We start from the raw sequence: 16,582 nt of genomic DNA on the forward strand, positions 1-16,582 counted from the left end.
TCTCCATGTCCTCACCGAACTCTTCCCATGCCCGGGTCTTTGCCTCGGCAACGGCCGTAGCTGCACTCCGCTTGGCACGCCGGTACCCATCTGCTGCCTCAGGAGTCCCACAGGCCAGTAAGGCCCGATACGACTCCTTCTTCAGCTTGACGGCATCCCTCACCGCTGGTGTCCACCAGTGGGTTCGGGTATTGCCGCCACGACAGGCACCAACCACCTTGCGGCCACAGCACCGGTCAGCCGCCTCAGCAATGGAGGCACGGAACATGGCCCACTCGGACTCAATGTCCCCCGCCTCCCCCGGGACATGGTCGAAGCTCTCCCGGAGGCGTGAGTTGAAGCTCCGTCTGACAGGGGACTCTGCCAGGCGTTCCCAGCAGACCCTCACAACACGTTTGGGCCCGCCAGGTCTGTCCGGCATCCTTCCCCACCATCGGAGCCAGCTCACCACCAGGTGGTGATCAGTTGACAGCTCCGCCCCTCTCTTCACCCGAGTGTCCAGAACATGCGGCCGCAAATCCGATGACACAACCACAAAGTCAATCATCGATCTGCGGCCTAAGGTGTCCTGGTGCCAAGTGCACATGTGGACGCCTTTATGTCTGAACAAGGTGTTCGTTATGGACAATCTGAGACGAGCACAGAAGTCCAGTAACAAAACACCACTCGGGTTCAGATCGGGGGGGCCGTTCTTCCCAATCACACCTCTCCAGGTCACACTGTCATTGCCAACGTGAGCATTGAAGTCACCCAGGAGGACGAGGGAGCCCCCAGAAGGAGCACTCTCCAGCACTCCCTCTAAGGACTCCAAAAAGGGTGGATACGCTGAACTGCTGTTTGGACCATAGGCACAAACAACAGTCAGGATCCGTCCCCCCACCCGAAGGCGAAGGGAGGCTATCCTCTCATCCACCGGGGTAAACTCCAATATACAGGCACTGAGCTGGGGAGCAACGAGAATTGCCACCCCTGCCCGTCGCCTCTCACCATCGGCAACTCCAGAGTGGTAGAGAGTCCAACCCCTCTCGAGAAGACTGGTTCCAGAGCCCTTGCTGTGCGTCGAGGTGAGGCCAACTATATCTAGTCGGAACTTCTCAACCTCGCGCACCAACTCAGGCTCCTTTCCCACCAGAGAGGTGACATTCCATGTCCCTAGAGCCAGTTTATGCAGCCGGGGATCAGACCGCCAAGGTCCCTGCCTCCGGCTGCTACCCAAAACACAATGCACCCGACCCCCTTGGCCCCTCCTACAGGTGGTGAGCCCACAGGAAGGGGGTCCCATGTTGCCTCTTCGGGCTGTGCCCGGCCGGACTCCATGGGCAGAGGTCCGGCCACCAGGCGCTCGCCAACGTGCCCCACCCCCAGGCCTGGCTCCAGGAGGGGGCCCCGGTGACCCGCATCCGGGCAAGGAAACATAGGACCAACGCTGTTGTTCATCATAAGGAGGTCTGGGCTACCCTTTGTCTGATCCCTCACCTAGGACCTGTTTGCCATGGGAGGCCCTACCAGGGGCATAAAGCCCCAGACAACGGAGCTCCTGGGATCATTGGGACACGCAAACCCCTCCACCACGATAAGGTGGCAGCCCAGGGAGGGGACCACACATAACCACAATAAAGATAACATCTTTTATCTGTAGGCACCTTTCAAAGGTCAATTAGGAGGGATAAAAAACATGTGGAACTGTACAACCATGACTGACACTTGTCAAACAAGTCCAGACACGGGAGTATGGGCTCGTGGGTTACGAGCCCATACTCCGCAGATTCTGGTTGCTCCATGGACCAGCTGAGGGACCCGGTCCAGAAAGCAGCTCAGAGCTCCCAGATAGTAAACACTCCTGAATCCACAGCCAGCAAAAGACAGGTTCCACTCCTCGCTCCAGTTAAACATCATCCCTGGGTCAGAGCTCCACTCAGACTGTCCAGAACTTCCTCTTGAACAGAACTGGGTCTTTGGTAGGTCCAGCAGTGGTGAAACAGGCTCTCTGTTTCTGCTGTTGCACAACTGAAGTCTATAGAGACGTTCATGTGACCATGAGATCCAGTTCCATAACAGTGTGTGTGTTTGTGCATGTGGAGTAGGTGGCTGGGTGGACTGAAGGGGGCAGCTCAGAGTGTTTTTCTCCTCCTTTGACCTCCACCTGTTGTATATGTTACATCATATTAAGAAAACAGTGTTTCAAAAATCTGTTTATGAAGCTAATTTCAGTTTAATATTTAAACATTAATACTGTTTAATTACACCCGTTTCTGATTCTTAAATATACTAATTACTGATATTTAATTACAACAGTAATGTTTAATTACAGCTGTTGGTGCTGGTTAATTATACCAGTTATTGATATTTAATTACAACAGTTGGTGATGTTTTAATGGAACAGTTTGAATCTTTGCACTTTAATATGTCTGCTGGAATTTGTCTGGAGCTTTACATGTTTGGTGATTTTTAAATCAACTCAAAAGTAATTAACTTTTTTTTTTAATAGAAAAAAGTTAAACAGGAAGCTAACAGGTCATTTTATGATGTCAAAACACAGCTGACAAAAACTCATTTTATTTTCTCCACTTCCATGTTTATTTGAACAGAGAAGATGGACGACTGGCTGGTTGTCTCTGATGTGCTATTCCTGATCCAGCCGACAGCTCGACCCAGAACCCATCCTCCACCAGTGCCTGGGGCGGGGTTATCAGTAGGGGTGGGGGGCGGAGTCAGTGTCTGCTTTTCTGGTTCATTGCTGGTGTTCCAGGTGAATGATGGAGTGGATGTGGTGTATCTGCTGGAGTCAGCGGGAGGAGGAGATGATCCCACAGATTCAGATCTGATGGGAGACTCTTCCAGCGCCGCACCACTGGCTCCCTACCAGGAACAATGTTTAATTTCACCTTTTTTGCTGAAGAGCTGTGAGATTTTTTTTCATGAGTCTTGATAAACATACCTGCCAGAGTCCTCCATGGTTGTTGTCGTGCCTGCCTGGAGTTGTCTCCACCTACGCTGTACAGCCAGCTCACTTCCGGTGGACCCCTGGGATCCACTGAACAAGTCTACAATAACACATAACCATCCATCCATATCCATCCATTCTCCACCGCTTATCCGGGGTCGGGTTGCGGGGGGCAGCAGCCTAAGCAGAGAAGCCCAGACTTCCCTCTCCCCAGCTACTTCCTCTAGCTCATCCGGAGGGATCCCCAGGCGTTCCCAGACCAGTCGAGAGACATAGTCTCTCCAACGTGTCCTGGGTCTTCCCGGGGGTCTCCTACCGGAGGGACATGCCCTGAACACCTCACCAGGGAGGCGTCCAGGGGGCATCCTAACTAGATGCCCAAGCCACCTCATCTGGCTCCTCTCAACGCGAGGAGCAGCGACTCTACTCCGAGCTCCTCCCGGATGGCAGAGCTTCTCACCCTATCTCTAAGGGAGAGCCCAGCCACCCTACGGAGGAAGCTCATTTCAGCCGCTTGTACCCGTGATCTTGTTCTTTCGGTCATTACCCAAAGCTCATGACTATAGGTGAGGGTAGGAACGAAGATCGACCGTAAATCGAGAGCTTCGCCTTTTGGCTCAGCTCTCTCTTCACCACTACGGACCGGTGCAGAGTCCGCATTACTGCAGACGCCGCACCGATCCGCCTGTCGATCTCCCGCTCCATTCTCCCCTCACTCGTGAACAAGACCCCGAGGTACTTGAACTCCTCCACTTGGGGCAGGATCTCCTCCTTGACCCGGAGAAGGCACTCCACCTTTTTCCGGTTGAGAACCATGGCCTCGGATTTGGAGGTGCTGATTTTCATCCCAGCCGCTTCACATGCGGCGGCGAACCGATCCAGTGATAGTTGGAGGTCACGGGCCGATGACGCCAACAGGACCACATCATCCGCAAAAAGCAGAGACCTGATCCTGAGGTCACCAAACCGGACCCCCTCAACACCATGACTGCACCTAGAAATTCTGTCCATAAAAATTATGAACAGAATCGGTGACAAAGGGCAGCCCTGGCGGAGACCAACCCTCACCGGAAACGAGTTCGACTTACTGCCAGCAATTCGGACCAAACTCTGGCACCGATCGTACAGGGAGCGGACGGCCCGTATCAGCGGGCCCGACACCCCATACTCTCGGAGAACCCCCCACAGGATCCCCCGAGGGACACGGTCGAATGCCTTCTCCAAGTCCACAAAAACATGTGGACTGGTTGGGCAAACTCCCATGCACCCTCGAAGACCCTGCTGAGGGTGTAGAGCTGGTCCACTGTTCCACGCCCAGGACGAAAACCACATTGCTCCTCCTGAATCCGAGGTTCGACTATCCGGCGGACCCTCCTCTCCAGTACCCCTGAATAGACCTTACCAGGGAGGCTGAGGAGTGTGATCCCCCTATAGTTGGAACACACCCTCCGGTCCCCCTTCTTAAAAAGAGGGACTACCACCCCGGTCTGCCAATCCAGCGGCACTGCCCCCGATGTCCACGCGATGTTGCAGAGTCGAGTCAACCACGACAGCCCTACAACATCCAGAGCCTTAAGGAACTCCGGGCGGATCTCATCCACCCCCGGGGCCTTGCCACCGAGGAGTTTTTTTGACTACCTCGGCAACTTCAGCCCCGGAGATATGAGAGCCCATCTCCAGGTCCCCAGGCCCTACTTCCTCACTGGAAGGCGTGTTGGTGGGATTGAGGAGGTCCTCGAAGTATTCCTTCCACCGATCCACAACATCCCGAGTTGAGGTCAGCAGCACACCATCACCACTATACACAGTGTTGACAGTGCACTGCTTCCCCTTCCTCAGACGCCGGATGATGGTCCAGAACCTTTTCGAGGCCGTCCGAAAGTCGTTCTCCATGTCCTCACCGAACTCTTCCCATGCCCGGGTCTTTGCCTCGGCAACGGCCGTAGCTGCACTCCGCTTGGCACGCCGGTACCCATCTGCTGCCTCAGGAGTCCCACAGGCCAGTAAGGCCCGATACGACTCCTTCTTCAGCTTGACGGCATCCCTCACCGCTGGTGTCCACCAGTGGGTTCGGGTATTGCCGCCACGACAGGCACCAACCACCTTGCGGCCACAGCACCGGTCAGCCGCCTCAGCAATGGAGGCACGGAACATGGCCCACTCGGACTCAATGTCCCCCGCCTCCCCCGGGACATGGTCAAAGCTCTCCCGGAGGCGTGAGTTGAAGCTCCTTCTGACAGGGGACTCTGCCAGGCGTTCCCAGCAGACCCTCACAACACGTTTGGGCCCGCCAGGTCTGTCCGGCATCCTTCCCCACCATCGGAGCCAACTCACCACCAGGTGGTGATCAGTTGACAGCTCCGCCCCTCTCTTCACCCGAGTGTCCAGAACATGCGGCCGCAAATCCGATGACACAACCACAAAGTCGATCATCGATCTGCGGCCTAAGGTGTCCTGGTGCCAAGTGCACATGTGGACGCCTTTATGTCTGAACAAGGTGTTCGTTATGGACAATCTGAGACGAGCACAGAAGTCCAATAACAAAACACCACTCGGGTTCAGATCGGGGGGGCCGTTCTTCCCAATCACACCTCTCCAGGTCACACTGTCATTGCCAACGTGAGCATTGAAGTCACCCAGGAGGACGAGGGAGCCCCCAGAAGGAGCACTCTCCAGCACTCCCTCTAAGGACTCCAAAAAGGGTGGATACGCTGAACTGCTGTTTGGACCATAGGCACAAACAACAGTCAGGATCCGTCCCCCCACCCGAAGGCGAAGGGAGGCTACCCTCTCATCCACCGGGGTAAACTGTAAATCAATATACAGGCACTGAGCTGGGGAGCAACGAGAATTGCCACCCCTGCCCGTCGCTCTCACCATCGGCAACTCCAGAGTGGTAGAGAGTCCAACCCTCTCGAGAAGACTGGTTCCAGAGCCCTTGCTGTGCGTCGAGGTGAGGCCAACTATATCTAGTCGGAACTTCTCAACCTCGCGCACCAACTCAGGCTCCTTTCCCACCAGAGAGGTGACATTCCATGTCCCTAGAGCCAGTTTATGCAGCCGGGGATCAGACCGCCAAGGTCCCTGCCTCCGGCTGCTACCCAAAACACAATGCACCCGACCCCCTTGGCCCCTCCTACAGGTGGTGAGCCACGGGAAGGGGGTCCCATGTTGCCTCTTCGGGCTGTGCCCGGCCGGACTCCATGGGCAGAGGTCCGGCCACCAGGCGCTCGCCAACGTGCCCCACCCCAGGCCTGGCTCCAGGAGGGGGCCCCGGTGACCCGCATCCGGGCAAGGGAAACATAGGACCAACGCTGTTGTTCATCATAAGAGGTCTGGGCTACCTTTGTCTGATCCCTCACCTAGGACCTGTTTGCCATGGGAGGCCCTACCAGGGGCATAAGCCCCAGAGAACGGAGCTCCTGGGATCATTGGGACACGCAAACCCCTCCACCACGATAAGGTGGCAGCCCAGGGAGGGGACCACACATAACCACAATAAAGATAACATCTTTTATCTGTAGGCACCTTTCAAAGGTCAATTAGGAGGGATAAAAAACATGTGGAACTGTACAACCATGACTGACACTTGTCAAACAAGTCCAGACACGGGAGTATGGGCTCGTGGGTTACGAGCCCATACTCCGCAGATTCTGGTTGCTCCATGGACCAGCTGAGGGACCCGGTCCAGAAAGCAGCTCAGAGCTCCCAGATAGTAAACACTCCTGAATCCACAGCCAGCAAAAGACAGGTTCCACTCCTCGCTCCAGTTAAACATCATCCCTGGGTCAGAGCTCCACTCAGACTGTCCAGAACTTCCTCTTGAACAGAACTGGGTCTTTGGTAGGTCCAGCAGTGGTGAAACAGGCTCTCTGTTTCTGCTGTTGCACAACTGAAGTCTGTAGAGACGTTCATGTGACCATGAGATCCAGTTCCATAACAGTGTGTGTGTTTGTGCATGTGGAGTAGGTGGCTGGGTGGACTGAAGGGGTCAGCTCAGAGTGTTTTTCTCCTCCTTTGACCTCCACCTGTTGTATATGTTACATCATATTAAGAAAACAATGTTTCAAAAATCTGTTTATGAAGCTAATTTCAGTTTAATATTTAAACATTAATACTGTTTAATTACACCCATTTCTGATTCTTAAATATACTAATTACTGATATTTAATTACAACAGTAATGTTTAATTACAGCTGTTGGTGCTGGTTAATTATACCAGTTATTGATATTTAATTACAACAGTTGGTGATGTTTTTAATGGAACAGTTTGAATCTTTGCACTTTAATATGTCTGCTGGAATTTGTCTGGAGCTTTACATGTTTGGTGATTTTTAAATCAACTCAAAAGTAATTAACTTTTTTTTTAAATAGAAAGAAAAAAGTTAAACAGGAAGCTAACAGGTCATTTTGTGATGTCAAAACACAGCTGACAAAAACTCATTTTATTTTCTCCACTTCCATGTTTATTTGAACACAGAGAAGCTGGACGACTGGCTGGTTGTCTCTGATGTGCTATTCCTGATCCAGCCGACAGCTCAACCCAGAACCCATCCTCCACCGGTGCCTGGGGCAGGGTTATCAGTAGGGGTGGGGGGTGGAGTCAATGTCTGCTTTTCAGGTTCATTGCTGGTGTTCCAGGTGAATGATGGAGTGGATGTGGGTGTATCTGCTGGAGTCAGCGGGAGGAGGAGATGATCCCACAGATTCAGATCTGATGGGAGACTCTTCCAGCGCCGCACCACTGGCTCCCTACCAGGAACAATGTTTAATTTCACCTTTTTTGCTGAAGAGCTGTGAGATTTTTTTTCAGTCTTGATAAACATACCTGCCAGAGTCCTCCATTGTGGTTGTCTGTGCCTGCCTGGAGTTGTCTCCACCTACGCTGTACAGCCAGCTCACTTCCCGGTGGACCCCTGGGATCCACTGAACAAGTCTACAATAACACATAACCACAATAAAGATAACATCTTTTATCTGAAGGCACCTTTCAAAGGCCAATTAGGAGGGATAAAAAACACGTGGAACTGTCACAAGTACAACCATGACTGACACTTGTCAAACAAGTCCAGACATGGGAGTATGGGCTCGTGGTCAGTGTGAAAAGTTCTTGAAAGGATGTTTTGTGACTCAATCATAGAGATGTTGCTACCTCTGGGCCAGAGAATAGGCTGACTTGATGGGTGGCAATGAGGGAAGCTGCAGGAACGAGGTCATTTTTTTGGGCAGCTTCGTCATGTGAGACAGCAGACCAGCAGAACTCTGTGTTTCCCTGCAGGCTTCACACAACACTGACACAAACACACAGTTGTAACATCACCACCACCACCACCGTCAGCCTCACCACATCTAATACCCTCACCTCTTTTAATGGGAACTGGGAGCTTCTCTATCAGCTGTGGGTCAAGCCACTGGTGTCGGTTCTGAACTGGGTTCTTCTTGTTCGACTCTGTGACCTCCTTACAACAGGGTTTGGTTGCAACCATCTCCAAATTCCTCATTGGACACTCGCTGCTGATCAGATCTGTGAAATAAGGATACCATGATGGAGAGCTGGAACCTCCATCACAAAAATACCCTGCTAGCTTTAGCTGTGTTAGCATTAGCATCAGGACTCACTGTTCTCCTGCAGGAAGCGCAGAGCATCTACATAGCCACTGTGGCAGATTTCAGCCAGGGCCTGTAAATACCTGAACCAATTAATCCATCTGCACTTGCAACAATCATTTTATGGTTCAATATAAATGAAACAGGCTTGCGCTAACTACAATTGATGACCGGGGGTTGAATGGAGCTGAAGAGAAGGTCATGACATAGCTCACCTGCTGCTCTGGAGGGAAGAAGGTACTGGTCACGCGGTACATGTTCTCGGCATTCACCTGGATGCTCACATTGTTAAAGCGGACCTGATGGAAACTCAGCTTGTTCCCGCATGGAGGGCAAAGGTCACTTTCACCTGCATATGCTGAGATGGTGACGGTGTTATTCGTACAACAGCGAGGAAGATTGTCACTGGCAGCTCCGTCTACGTAATGCTGAATGGAGACAGATGAAGTCTGATTATTTGGTTGTTCCTCACAAGATCTAGATTCCATCTATTGGGCCCCTAGTGGCCAGAGTGCATAATCACACCACTCACACAAACACCCTATCTCAATCACCATCTTCACAGAAGATCCTTCAAATAAATAATTGCATCCACTTTGTCTTTATAGCAGAGCTCTTTATGCTTTCTAGTTTGGACTCACCACGCCACGATAGGTGGGTGGAACTACACCACAGTAAAGCGGGACGAAGCAACTGCATATGAGCGCCTGGAGAGGAAGATTGTGATATTAGAATGACAGGGAATGAGGTCACAACAGTCTGATCAGAGCAAAAGTACAGGAAACATTTTCTGAAGGTCCAGTCATAGGACTGGTTTTACTGAAACTAATTTTACTGTGGATGCAGGCGGAGATATGTGGGGTAGATAAGGCTGTGTGATAATCCTCAACTCTTGGACCTCGTACCTCAACCAGCTCATCTCGGCTGTGGAACTCAGACACAAGGACATTTTTGCCATCAGGCACTCGGGTTAGAGAAACACACAGCCTCCCAGAGACCAAGATGTGGGCATTTTCAGGCAGGTTGCTCAGCAAAGAGTCCTTCACCATCTGCAGCAGGTTGAATGACGGGTGCAGCGGCCCCAGAGGATGGCTCCTGGCCCTCCGGGCCATCGACATTAAATCAGAACAGCATTTCTCTGTATTCAGGAAATAAAACAAAGTTGTTGATAAAAAACAGATTCTGGCTTTCAACAAAGCTGCAGCCTAAATTATGTGACACAGTTCAGTTTTTCTTTATTAAAGTGGAATTTTAGCATCTTGATTAACCTTCTGAATTTAGAATTTGAACTTTTTAGGAGTCGGCTCACCCAGCGGGACCCCCGCGCTCATCACCGCAGCCATCAGCGCCCCTGCGGACGCTCCGTAGATCCTGGAGGCGTCTCGGATGAGGCGGGGGCAGCGCTCCAGGATGCAGCTGTTGACGCCGACATAGTAAATCCCCATGAAGCCGCATCCCGCGAAGGAGAGGCTCCAGTCTCGCTCTAGGTCCAACATCTCCGAACTGGGCTGAGGACCGCCCTCGGCTACACATCACCTGCAGACACCGGTCGAAGGTGAGAAACAATCGGATCAATAATTGGCTCTTTCCGTCCCCCTGCCCCTTTTGGCTACATAGATCACATGATCCCGCCACGAGGTAACGCCCAATTGAAGTTTTAAACCCAGACCCTGGTTCCGCTTACCGTCTATGTCAACATGAGCGTCCCGGTGGTGGATTTCAGCGCCTGCAGCCTGGCTCGGAGTCAGATCCGGAAAGCGGAACCAAGCCTGAGCGCGGAGCTGCGTGCAGCCTTCACCCAGGTCGGGTTCGTGTTCCTGAAGAACACCGGGATCACTCAGGATGAGGTGAGGTCGGGAGAACCATACAGTTCTGGTTCTTCAGAGGGAAGAACTTGGATTTAATCATGAATTGTGATTTTCCTGCTTTGATCTGATTCAAAAGTGAGTTATTGTGTTGTGTTAGTCCAATGTGGACTTTAATATTGTAGCGTGTTGGGGAGGGTCAGTGTGGGAATTTCCCAGAATTCTTTGTGGCAGTGTGTCTTTGGGTTAAGGTTTGTGTTAACCCTGTTTTTGTTCGTTGTAAATGTTATCTTTTGCAACTTTCAATGTTAGTGTTCCATTTATTGAGTTCTGGTTGTTGATGTGTTTAATTACTGTCTTAATTATTGTTTGCACGTGGACACCATAAGCGAGGTTATGTGTGTAATTGAAGACTTCCCTTTGTTCGAATGTTTGTTGTCCAGTGTTAAATAAAGTGGCTCTTTCGGCAGTTGAAGAGTAGATCTGGCAGAAGTCTGCGTCCGAGTCTTCCACAACCAAGAACCCTAGCGCACCACCTTATTTTCTTATTTAAAAGTCCATAAACTACAGGAATCCTCAGGTCTTGTTCTCAGATAGCATGTTGGTTGTTTGTTTTTATCAGAACTTAACCCAAATCCCACCACAGTAACGTTCCATCATCGGAACATTTACATTAATGGTCGTCACATTGACTTTTATTTAACTTCAGATTAACAAGGAAACATTTTCGTAAAAGACCAAGGTTCTCTACTTCACTGGGAACTCTAAGCTGGTTCTGATGGGACTGAAGCATTAGTTAGAACCCATCACGTTTCTGCAGGTGGACCGGGTCATGGAAATTTCCCAAAGGTTCTTCCTGCAGCCGGAGGAGGTGAAGCGAACGTCCAGCAGGGGCCGCTTCCCCGAGAGTGTCAACCATGGCTGGGTGTCTTTGGAACTGGAGAGGTGGGTCCATGGACCTGGACAGGACTTGTTTGGATCTGGATTCTTTTCTGATCAGAACTCATGTTTTTCAGACTGAATCCACAACGACCTGGAGACCTGAAGGAGGCCTACAACACATGTGTTCTGAATCCAATAATGGTACCGTGTGTGTGTGTGTACCTTAATCTCCTCAAGAGAAGCAGATGATAAAGTGTGAAGTTCTGCTGAGGGACACGGCTGTTTGGCCCTCCCTGTCATGTTCAGATGGGTCTGGGTCCGAATACGGCAGCAGTTTTAGGAAGTTTCATTTCCAAAGTGGTGTTGCTTCAGGTTCTCGTTCTGTCCACCCTGCAGGAGCCGTCCTCTGCTGTCCTGCACGATCTCCAGGACAGTCATGCAGCATTCTTCCTGCGCTGTGGTGAGCTGAGCCAGCGGGTTCTGAGGCTCATGGCCCACAGTCTGGACATTGACCCTGACATCTTCCTCAGCGCTCATCAGCTAGTAGGAAGTAGGTCCCCTGTTTGGTTTTCTCTTACGCGACTCTCTTACACCAACTCACAAAGGTCCTGTGACCTCCATGGTACATCAGACCCTTGCAGGTTCTTCCTAACAGTTCCGTGTCTCCTGCAGCCAGTGGGAATGCCACCACGCTGCGGGCTCTATACTACCCCCCAGTTGATGCCAGAACGTCCAAACGGAACCAGTTGCGCTGCGGAGAACACTCGGACTACGGCAGCATCACACTGCTGTTCCAGGCCTCTGAAGGGCTGCAGGTAAGGTCTTGTTTTTGACCACAGACACATTTGACCTCAGGGCTAACTCCATGCCTGGACCATGCAGGTGAGGAGCCGTTCAGGCCATTACCTCAACATTCCCGTCATCCCTGAAGCGGTTCTGGTTAACGTTGGGGATCTGATGCAGCGTTGGACAAATGACCACTTTGTCTCATCGGTGAGCCTTGACCAGAATTTCTGTTTATTATCTATTTATAACTTTGAGCATATGTTGCCATTTCTAAAATAAGTTGACAAGATGACCCTTTTTAACCCATAGCTGCACAGAGTGTTGCTGCCACCTGCTGGAGACTCAAGCACACGCCAGTCTCTGGCGTTCTTCTTACAGCCGGATGATGAAGCCATCATAAGCTGCTGTGACGGCTCCAACAAATACCCTCCCATCAAGTCCAGCATCTACCTGAAGCTGCGCTTTGCCGACTCGTATGGTTACAACTGAAATCTTATCTTTATTCACTTCCTGGCACATGCCCATCAATTGACACGCAAACGAAAGGAACCAGCCTGTTACTGTTTTACCTTCTCAGTGTTTTTCAACTAAACTGACACTTTGAGTGTGTGTGCAACAGAGACAACTGCAGAGGATTGTGGGTCTGAATTATAAAAGCCTGTTTTTAATCTGAATATTGATCATTTTTAAAACAAACAGAATGCAAATGATGAAGAAGAAAGTCAAATATGTTGAGCCTGTGGAGTAAAATTACCTCTGAACTGATATCAGCGTCTTACTTTGTGTTTACTTTGGATCTCATGTGTGACCGTCAGAGACGGGACGACAACTTTCTGCTCATCAAATATCTGATCATCAAATATGTCTGGTCAACCGTCTCACGTGTGAAATTTGGTTGATATTCTCTCTAATTTTGGACGAAATGGGCGATGGCGGGTCTTTGGGAGTGAGCTGGACATCCTGGTGAACAGAAGAAAGCTGCATGTTGCCTTAAGCATTTGGTGAGGATCTTAACAAGGGTGTTAGAATACGTCCTCACACACTCCCACATACAGGACGGTGGTGTTACAGCAACACCAGCAGTCAAACGTACTATTGACTTGAAGTTTTAATCTTAAAGTTTTTCCTTCGCTTCTCCTGCCTGAAAAAGAAGAGTGGAGGTGATAAATACCAGACTGCAGTAGTGTCACTGAGCACATGAACAGCTGCTTCTGTGGTGCACCTGCAGGCTGATCTCCTCCTCCTTCAGGTCCCTTTGTTGCTGCAGCTCCTCCACCTTCCTGCCGACATTGCTATGCTCTTTGGCCAGTTTCTGCTCAAACTCTTTCAGCTCCTCTTCAGTGTAGACTGGGTTTTGGTCTATGGTCTGTAGAGGAAACAGTTAATTTAGCCACAACACTGTGAGAAAACAGCTGCTGATGTCAGTTAACCTCTGACCTCCCACTCCTTGTTCTGGGCAAAGGCATTGCTGTTCACTGACTCCATGAACTCGCTGAATGAAATGACTCTGTCTTTGTTGGTGTCGACCTGCACAGCGATGCAAATACCTGCATGAGTGAGCCAAGAATACACTCATCCTATTGACACTGTCAGCTTCCATCATGCAACGCTGCTCACGCCTGCGCCTTCACTGATGTGGACAAACACCACCTTCAGTATGGTGGACTGTGGTGTCATCACTGGGTCATATGACCTCAGTACCACAGGTCTAGGATCAAACAGATCTCACCTCTGCAAAGATGTGATTCCTCATTTGCATCCGTTCTACTTCCATTTGGATGGCATTGTCTTCAGTGGTGTCGTCATAGAACTTTTCCAGCTGTGACACGTGAACACGTGGATGTCAATGCGCGTTAATATGACACTCACACAGATCATCATACGGAACCAAATACATGAACATAGAACCTCTTTGTTGAAGAGAGCCTCCATTTCAGTCTCGTCCAGGAATCCGTCTCCGTTGTTGTCTAAAACATTGGGAACAAGCTTTAATGACGTGCCTCTTCCTGCGGGACATGTCTGTGCCTTAAACTCACCGTGTAACTTGAAGAAAGTCTTTGAATTGAAGTCATCTGGGTCCAGACCATCTGTCTCCTCCCAAACCTGCTTCAGCTGGTCCTCACTCCCCTGAGCAGAATCAGAGCCTGAATAAAAAACCTGCTGACTCATGATTCAGCTAAAATGACTCAGCAGGTCTGACCGGGTGATTGATTTTGGGATGGTTGGCACGTTTCTGCTGTATTTCTTGGTAGCGTTTCTCTTCTTTCTTGCGTTCCTCCTCAGTCAAGCTCTTTATATAGGCCCTCCTCTTGTGCTCCTTCATCATTTGATACTTCTTAAATTCCTCCCGCTGACTCTCGTCAACCTGCTCCAGGCGTTTATTTATCTACCAAAGACAAAGTCGGACATGAAACAGCTGACCAGCTGGAGCGGTGGAACTCCAGATCTGTCCTCTACCTCTCTCATCAGCAGGTCCAGGTCCTCCACCTCAAACTTATCAGGGTTCATGTAGTTCAAGTGCTCAAACTGTTTGAGAATGGCCTGGTAGTCCACAGCATGTCCTGCAGGTCAGGACACATGCTTAAATCACCAGTTCTTCAACCTCTACAGGGGTCGGCAACCCGCGGCTCTGGAGCCGCATGCGGCTCTTTGGCGCCGCCCTAGTGGCTCTCTGGAGCTTTTTCAAAAATATGAAAATGGAAATTGTTTTAATATAATTTCTGTAGGAGGAATAACGTGACAATCATTCTTAAAGTTTTCCAATGCTGTATAAATGTGTATAATAAATATTTAATTTCAACATCTCATTATAATGGAAGTTAAACTTAAAGCGTCATCGTACAGCAGAGTGGCCACGTGGTGTGTCATTCTCTCCAGGATGCTGCAGGGAAAATAAACATTTCATCATGAATGCTCATTATGTATTTGTAGCCTACTTATCATTTGGAAAGTAGGCTAATGCAGCTAATATAGACACTTACAGCAAGTGTTGCCTTTATTATGAGCCCTGTATAAGGCTTTTAATTTTTTGCGGCTCCAGACAGATTTGTTTCTTGTTTTTTTGGTCCAATATGGCTCTTCCAACATTTTGGGTTGCCGACCCCTGCGCTAAGATGTGAGATATTAATCACTTTTTCAGGTATAACTGGTGACACTGGCGGTTTTTACAGTAACTCTGCTTCCTCCGTCTGTTCCTGTAAATGCTGCGATGCTGCTCAGCTTGTTGTTCTGCATTTACTGCTCTGCCCTCTTCTAACCTTCCTGAGTAAAAACTCAGCTGAGCTGCGGATTCTGTTTCAGCAACATTTACTCAACCTTTTTCTTCTGCAATGGCGTGTTTGGCTTTGAGGATTGACCTCAGGCGGTTTAACTCCTCCCTCTTCATGTCGTCCAGTTTTCTGTGGATGTCGATGTGCACGTGGTCAAGCTCTTGGTTCAGTTTGCCTCTCTGAAAGATGGGAACCCACAGAGTCAACATGCACATTAAGCCATGATGGGATCCGAGTCAACATGCACACGTTACAATGATGTCTTCAACACTGGAGTTCTCCATTTTGGCGCTGAAGTGTGGGTCCTGCTTCAGGAACCGCTCCACCTCCACCAGGTAACGCTTGTATTGCAACTCCGACTGCTGGAAGTAAACATCAGTTAGACCAAAGAACCAGAGTCCAGAACTAGTCCTGGCACTCTTTTTTCTGAGTGAGCACCACTTAGTTCTGAACCACAGGATGACTCACGTTCTGCTGTGGTTCTAGGTTCTCCTGAGGTGGTGCCACACTGATTGGCAGGGAATGGACACGCAACCACCATCCCAGCAGCATGAGCCCACTGGTGAACTGGTACTGAGGCCCCAGCATCTACAGCAGAGCAGCTCATAGAGTCAGTACCAAAGTAGGGTCTGGGGAGAAGCCTGGAGAGAGCTCAGGAAGGAAACCTGAAGGGAACTCTATATGCAACTAAAAGTAGACTTTACCCCAGAGATACACAAGCACAAGTAACAATGCGGCCTATCATTCACTGGTCCATCAGCATCTCTCTCTCTCTCACACACACACACACACACACACACACACACACACACACACACACACACACACACACACACACACACACACACACACACACACACACACACACTTACTCTTTTTAGGTCTTTTTCCTCCAAACTGTTTCCAGCTGTTAAGACAGCAGCACCTCGTGCCTCTCTTTTTCTTCTCCACCTGGAAGCTAAAAACTGGGTCACCATAGCAACGCCCCGCCCCCGCTCACTCTTATTAGGCCCTGAAACCAGCGCTTCGCTGTGGAAGCTGATTGGTAAAAACAGTCGTCAGTCAAACCTGCAGCGCTGTCGAAGTTGAGATAATCTGTACGTGTCCTTTTTACAGTAGAATGCCGTCAAACCCGTTTGATTGATGAAGTATTGGTCTATTTAACCAGGTCAAAGATGACATTAGTAGAGCACAACGACCTGACTTTACTGAACAGACGTTCTTCTTGATTGAAGAAAAAAAAAATATTATTCCAATTTCACTTGTTTGTTATTACACTTGCTGGTATG

At 49.9% G+C, this 16,582-nt stretch overlaps 3 protein-coding genes across 6 annotated transcripts; 1 reads left to right on the top strand and 2 right to left on the bottom strand.

Moving 5' to 3' along the window:
* Positions 1–7,374: 7,374 nt before the first annotated feature.
* LOC130536250 (1-acylglycerol-3-phosphate O-acyltransferase Pnpla3-like) lies at positions 7,375–10,360 on the bottom strand. The gene is made up of 10 exons (XM_057052058.1): positions 10,221–10,360; positions 9,861–10,087; positions 9,457–9,689; positions 9,193–9,258; positions 8,767–8,979; positions 8,564–8,624; positions 8,307–8,468; positions 8,097–8,235; positions 7,773–7,880; positions 7,375–7,696 (listed from the first exon to the last, which is right to left on the bottom strand). Exons 2-10 carry the CDS (start codon positions 10,045–10,047, stop codon positions 7,483–7,485), a joined length of 1,383 nt encoding a protein of 460 aa, XP_056908038.1. The 5' UTR covers positions 10,048–10,087; positions 10,221–10,360; the 3' UTR covers positions 7,375–7,482.
* Positions 10,141–12,789, top strand: si:dkey-10o6.2 (uncharacterized protein LOC100124608 homolog). The gene is made up of 7 exons (XM_057052068.1): positions 10,141–10,398; positions 11,177–11,301; positions 11,373–11,439; positions 11,635–11,788; positions 11,911–12,053; positions 12,121–12,231; positions 12,334–12,789. Exons 1-7 carry the CDS (start codon positions 10,249–10,251, stop codon positions 12,511–12,513), a joined length of 930 nt encoding a protein of 309 aa, XP_056908048.1. The 5' UTR covers positions 10,141–10,248; the 3' UTR covers positions 12,514–12,789.
* Positions 12,660–16,301, bottom strand: LOC130536251 (nucleobindin-2-like). Of its 4 annotated transcripts, XM_057052060.1 has the most exons (13): positions 16,166–16,301; positions 15,762–15,881; positions 15,548–15,655; positions 15,340–15,472; positions 14,482–14,585; positions 14,225–14,410; positions 14,061–14,151; positions 13,933–13,991; positions 13,754–13,843; positions 13,462–13,551; positions 13,247–13,390; positions 13,118–13,165; positions 12,660–12,984 (listed from the first exon to the last, which is right to left on the bottom strand). In XM_057052060.1, the coding sequence occupies exons 1-12, from the start codon at positions 16,268–16,270 to the stop codon at positions 13,139–13,141; spliced, it is 1,257 nt and encodes a 418-aa protein (XP_056908040.1). In that variant the 5' UTR covers positions 16,271–16,301; the 3' UTR covers positions 12,660–12,984; positions 13,118–13,138. The 4 variants fall into 4 exon arrangements, with proteins under 4 accessions (XP_056908040.1, XP_056908041.1, XP_056908039.1 ...); XM_057052061.1 differs by having other exon boundaries at positions 12,660–13,165; positions 15,548–15,652; XM_057052059.1 differs by having other exon boundaries at positions 12,660–13,165.
* Between the last annotated feature and the right edge of the window lie 281 nt (positions 16,302–16,582).

Source organism: Takifugu flavidus, chromosome 13 (assembly GCF_003711565.1).
Source record: "Takifugu flavidus isolate HTHZ2018 chromosome 13, ASM371156v2, whole genome shotgun sequence".
Lineage (NCBI taxonomy): Eukaryota > Metazoa > Chordata > Actinopteri > Tetraodontiformes > Tetraodontidae > Takifugu > Takifugu flavidus.

Coding starts and splice junctions, on each gene's coding strand:
- LOC130536250 (XM_057052058.1), bottom strand. CDS start 10,047: ATGTTGGACCTAGAGCGAGACTGGAGCCTCTCCTTCGCGGGATGCGGC. Junction 8,980..9,192: donor CACCCACCTATCGTGGCGTG/GTGAGTCCAAAC, acceptor GTCTCCATTCAG/CATTACGTAGACGGAGCTGC. Junction 8,625..8,766: donor TCTTCCCTCCAGAGCAGCAG/GTGAGCTATGTC, acceptor AGGTATTTACAG/GCCCTGGCTGAAATCTGCCA.
- si:dkey-10o6.2 (XM_057052068.1), top strand. CDS start 10,249: ATGAGCGTCCCGGTGGTGGATTTCAGCGCCTGCAGCCTGGCTCGGAGT. Junction 11,302..11,372: donor GTGTCTTTGGAACTGGAGAG/GTGGGTCCATGG, acceptor CATGTTTTTCAG/ACTGAATCCACAACGACCTG. Junction 12,054..12,120: donor AGGCCTCTGAAGGGCTGCAG/GTAAGGTCTTGT, acceptor TGGACCATGCAG/GTGAGGAGCCGTTCAGGCCA.
- LOC130536251 (XM_057052060.1), bottom strand. CDS start 16,270: ATGGTGACCCAGTTTTTAGCTTCCAGGTGGAGAAGAAAAAGAGAGGCA. Junction 14,586..15,339: donor CGCCATTGCAGAAGAAAAAG/GTTGAGTAAATG, acceptor CCTGACCTGCAG/GACATGCTGTGGACTACCAG. Junction 13,992..14,060: donor GACTTTCTTCAAGTTACACG/GTGAGTTTAAGG, acceptor CCAATGTTTTAG/ACAACAACGGAGACGGATTC.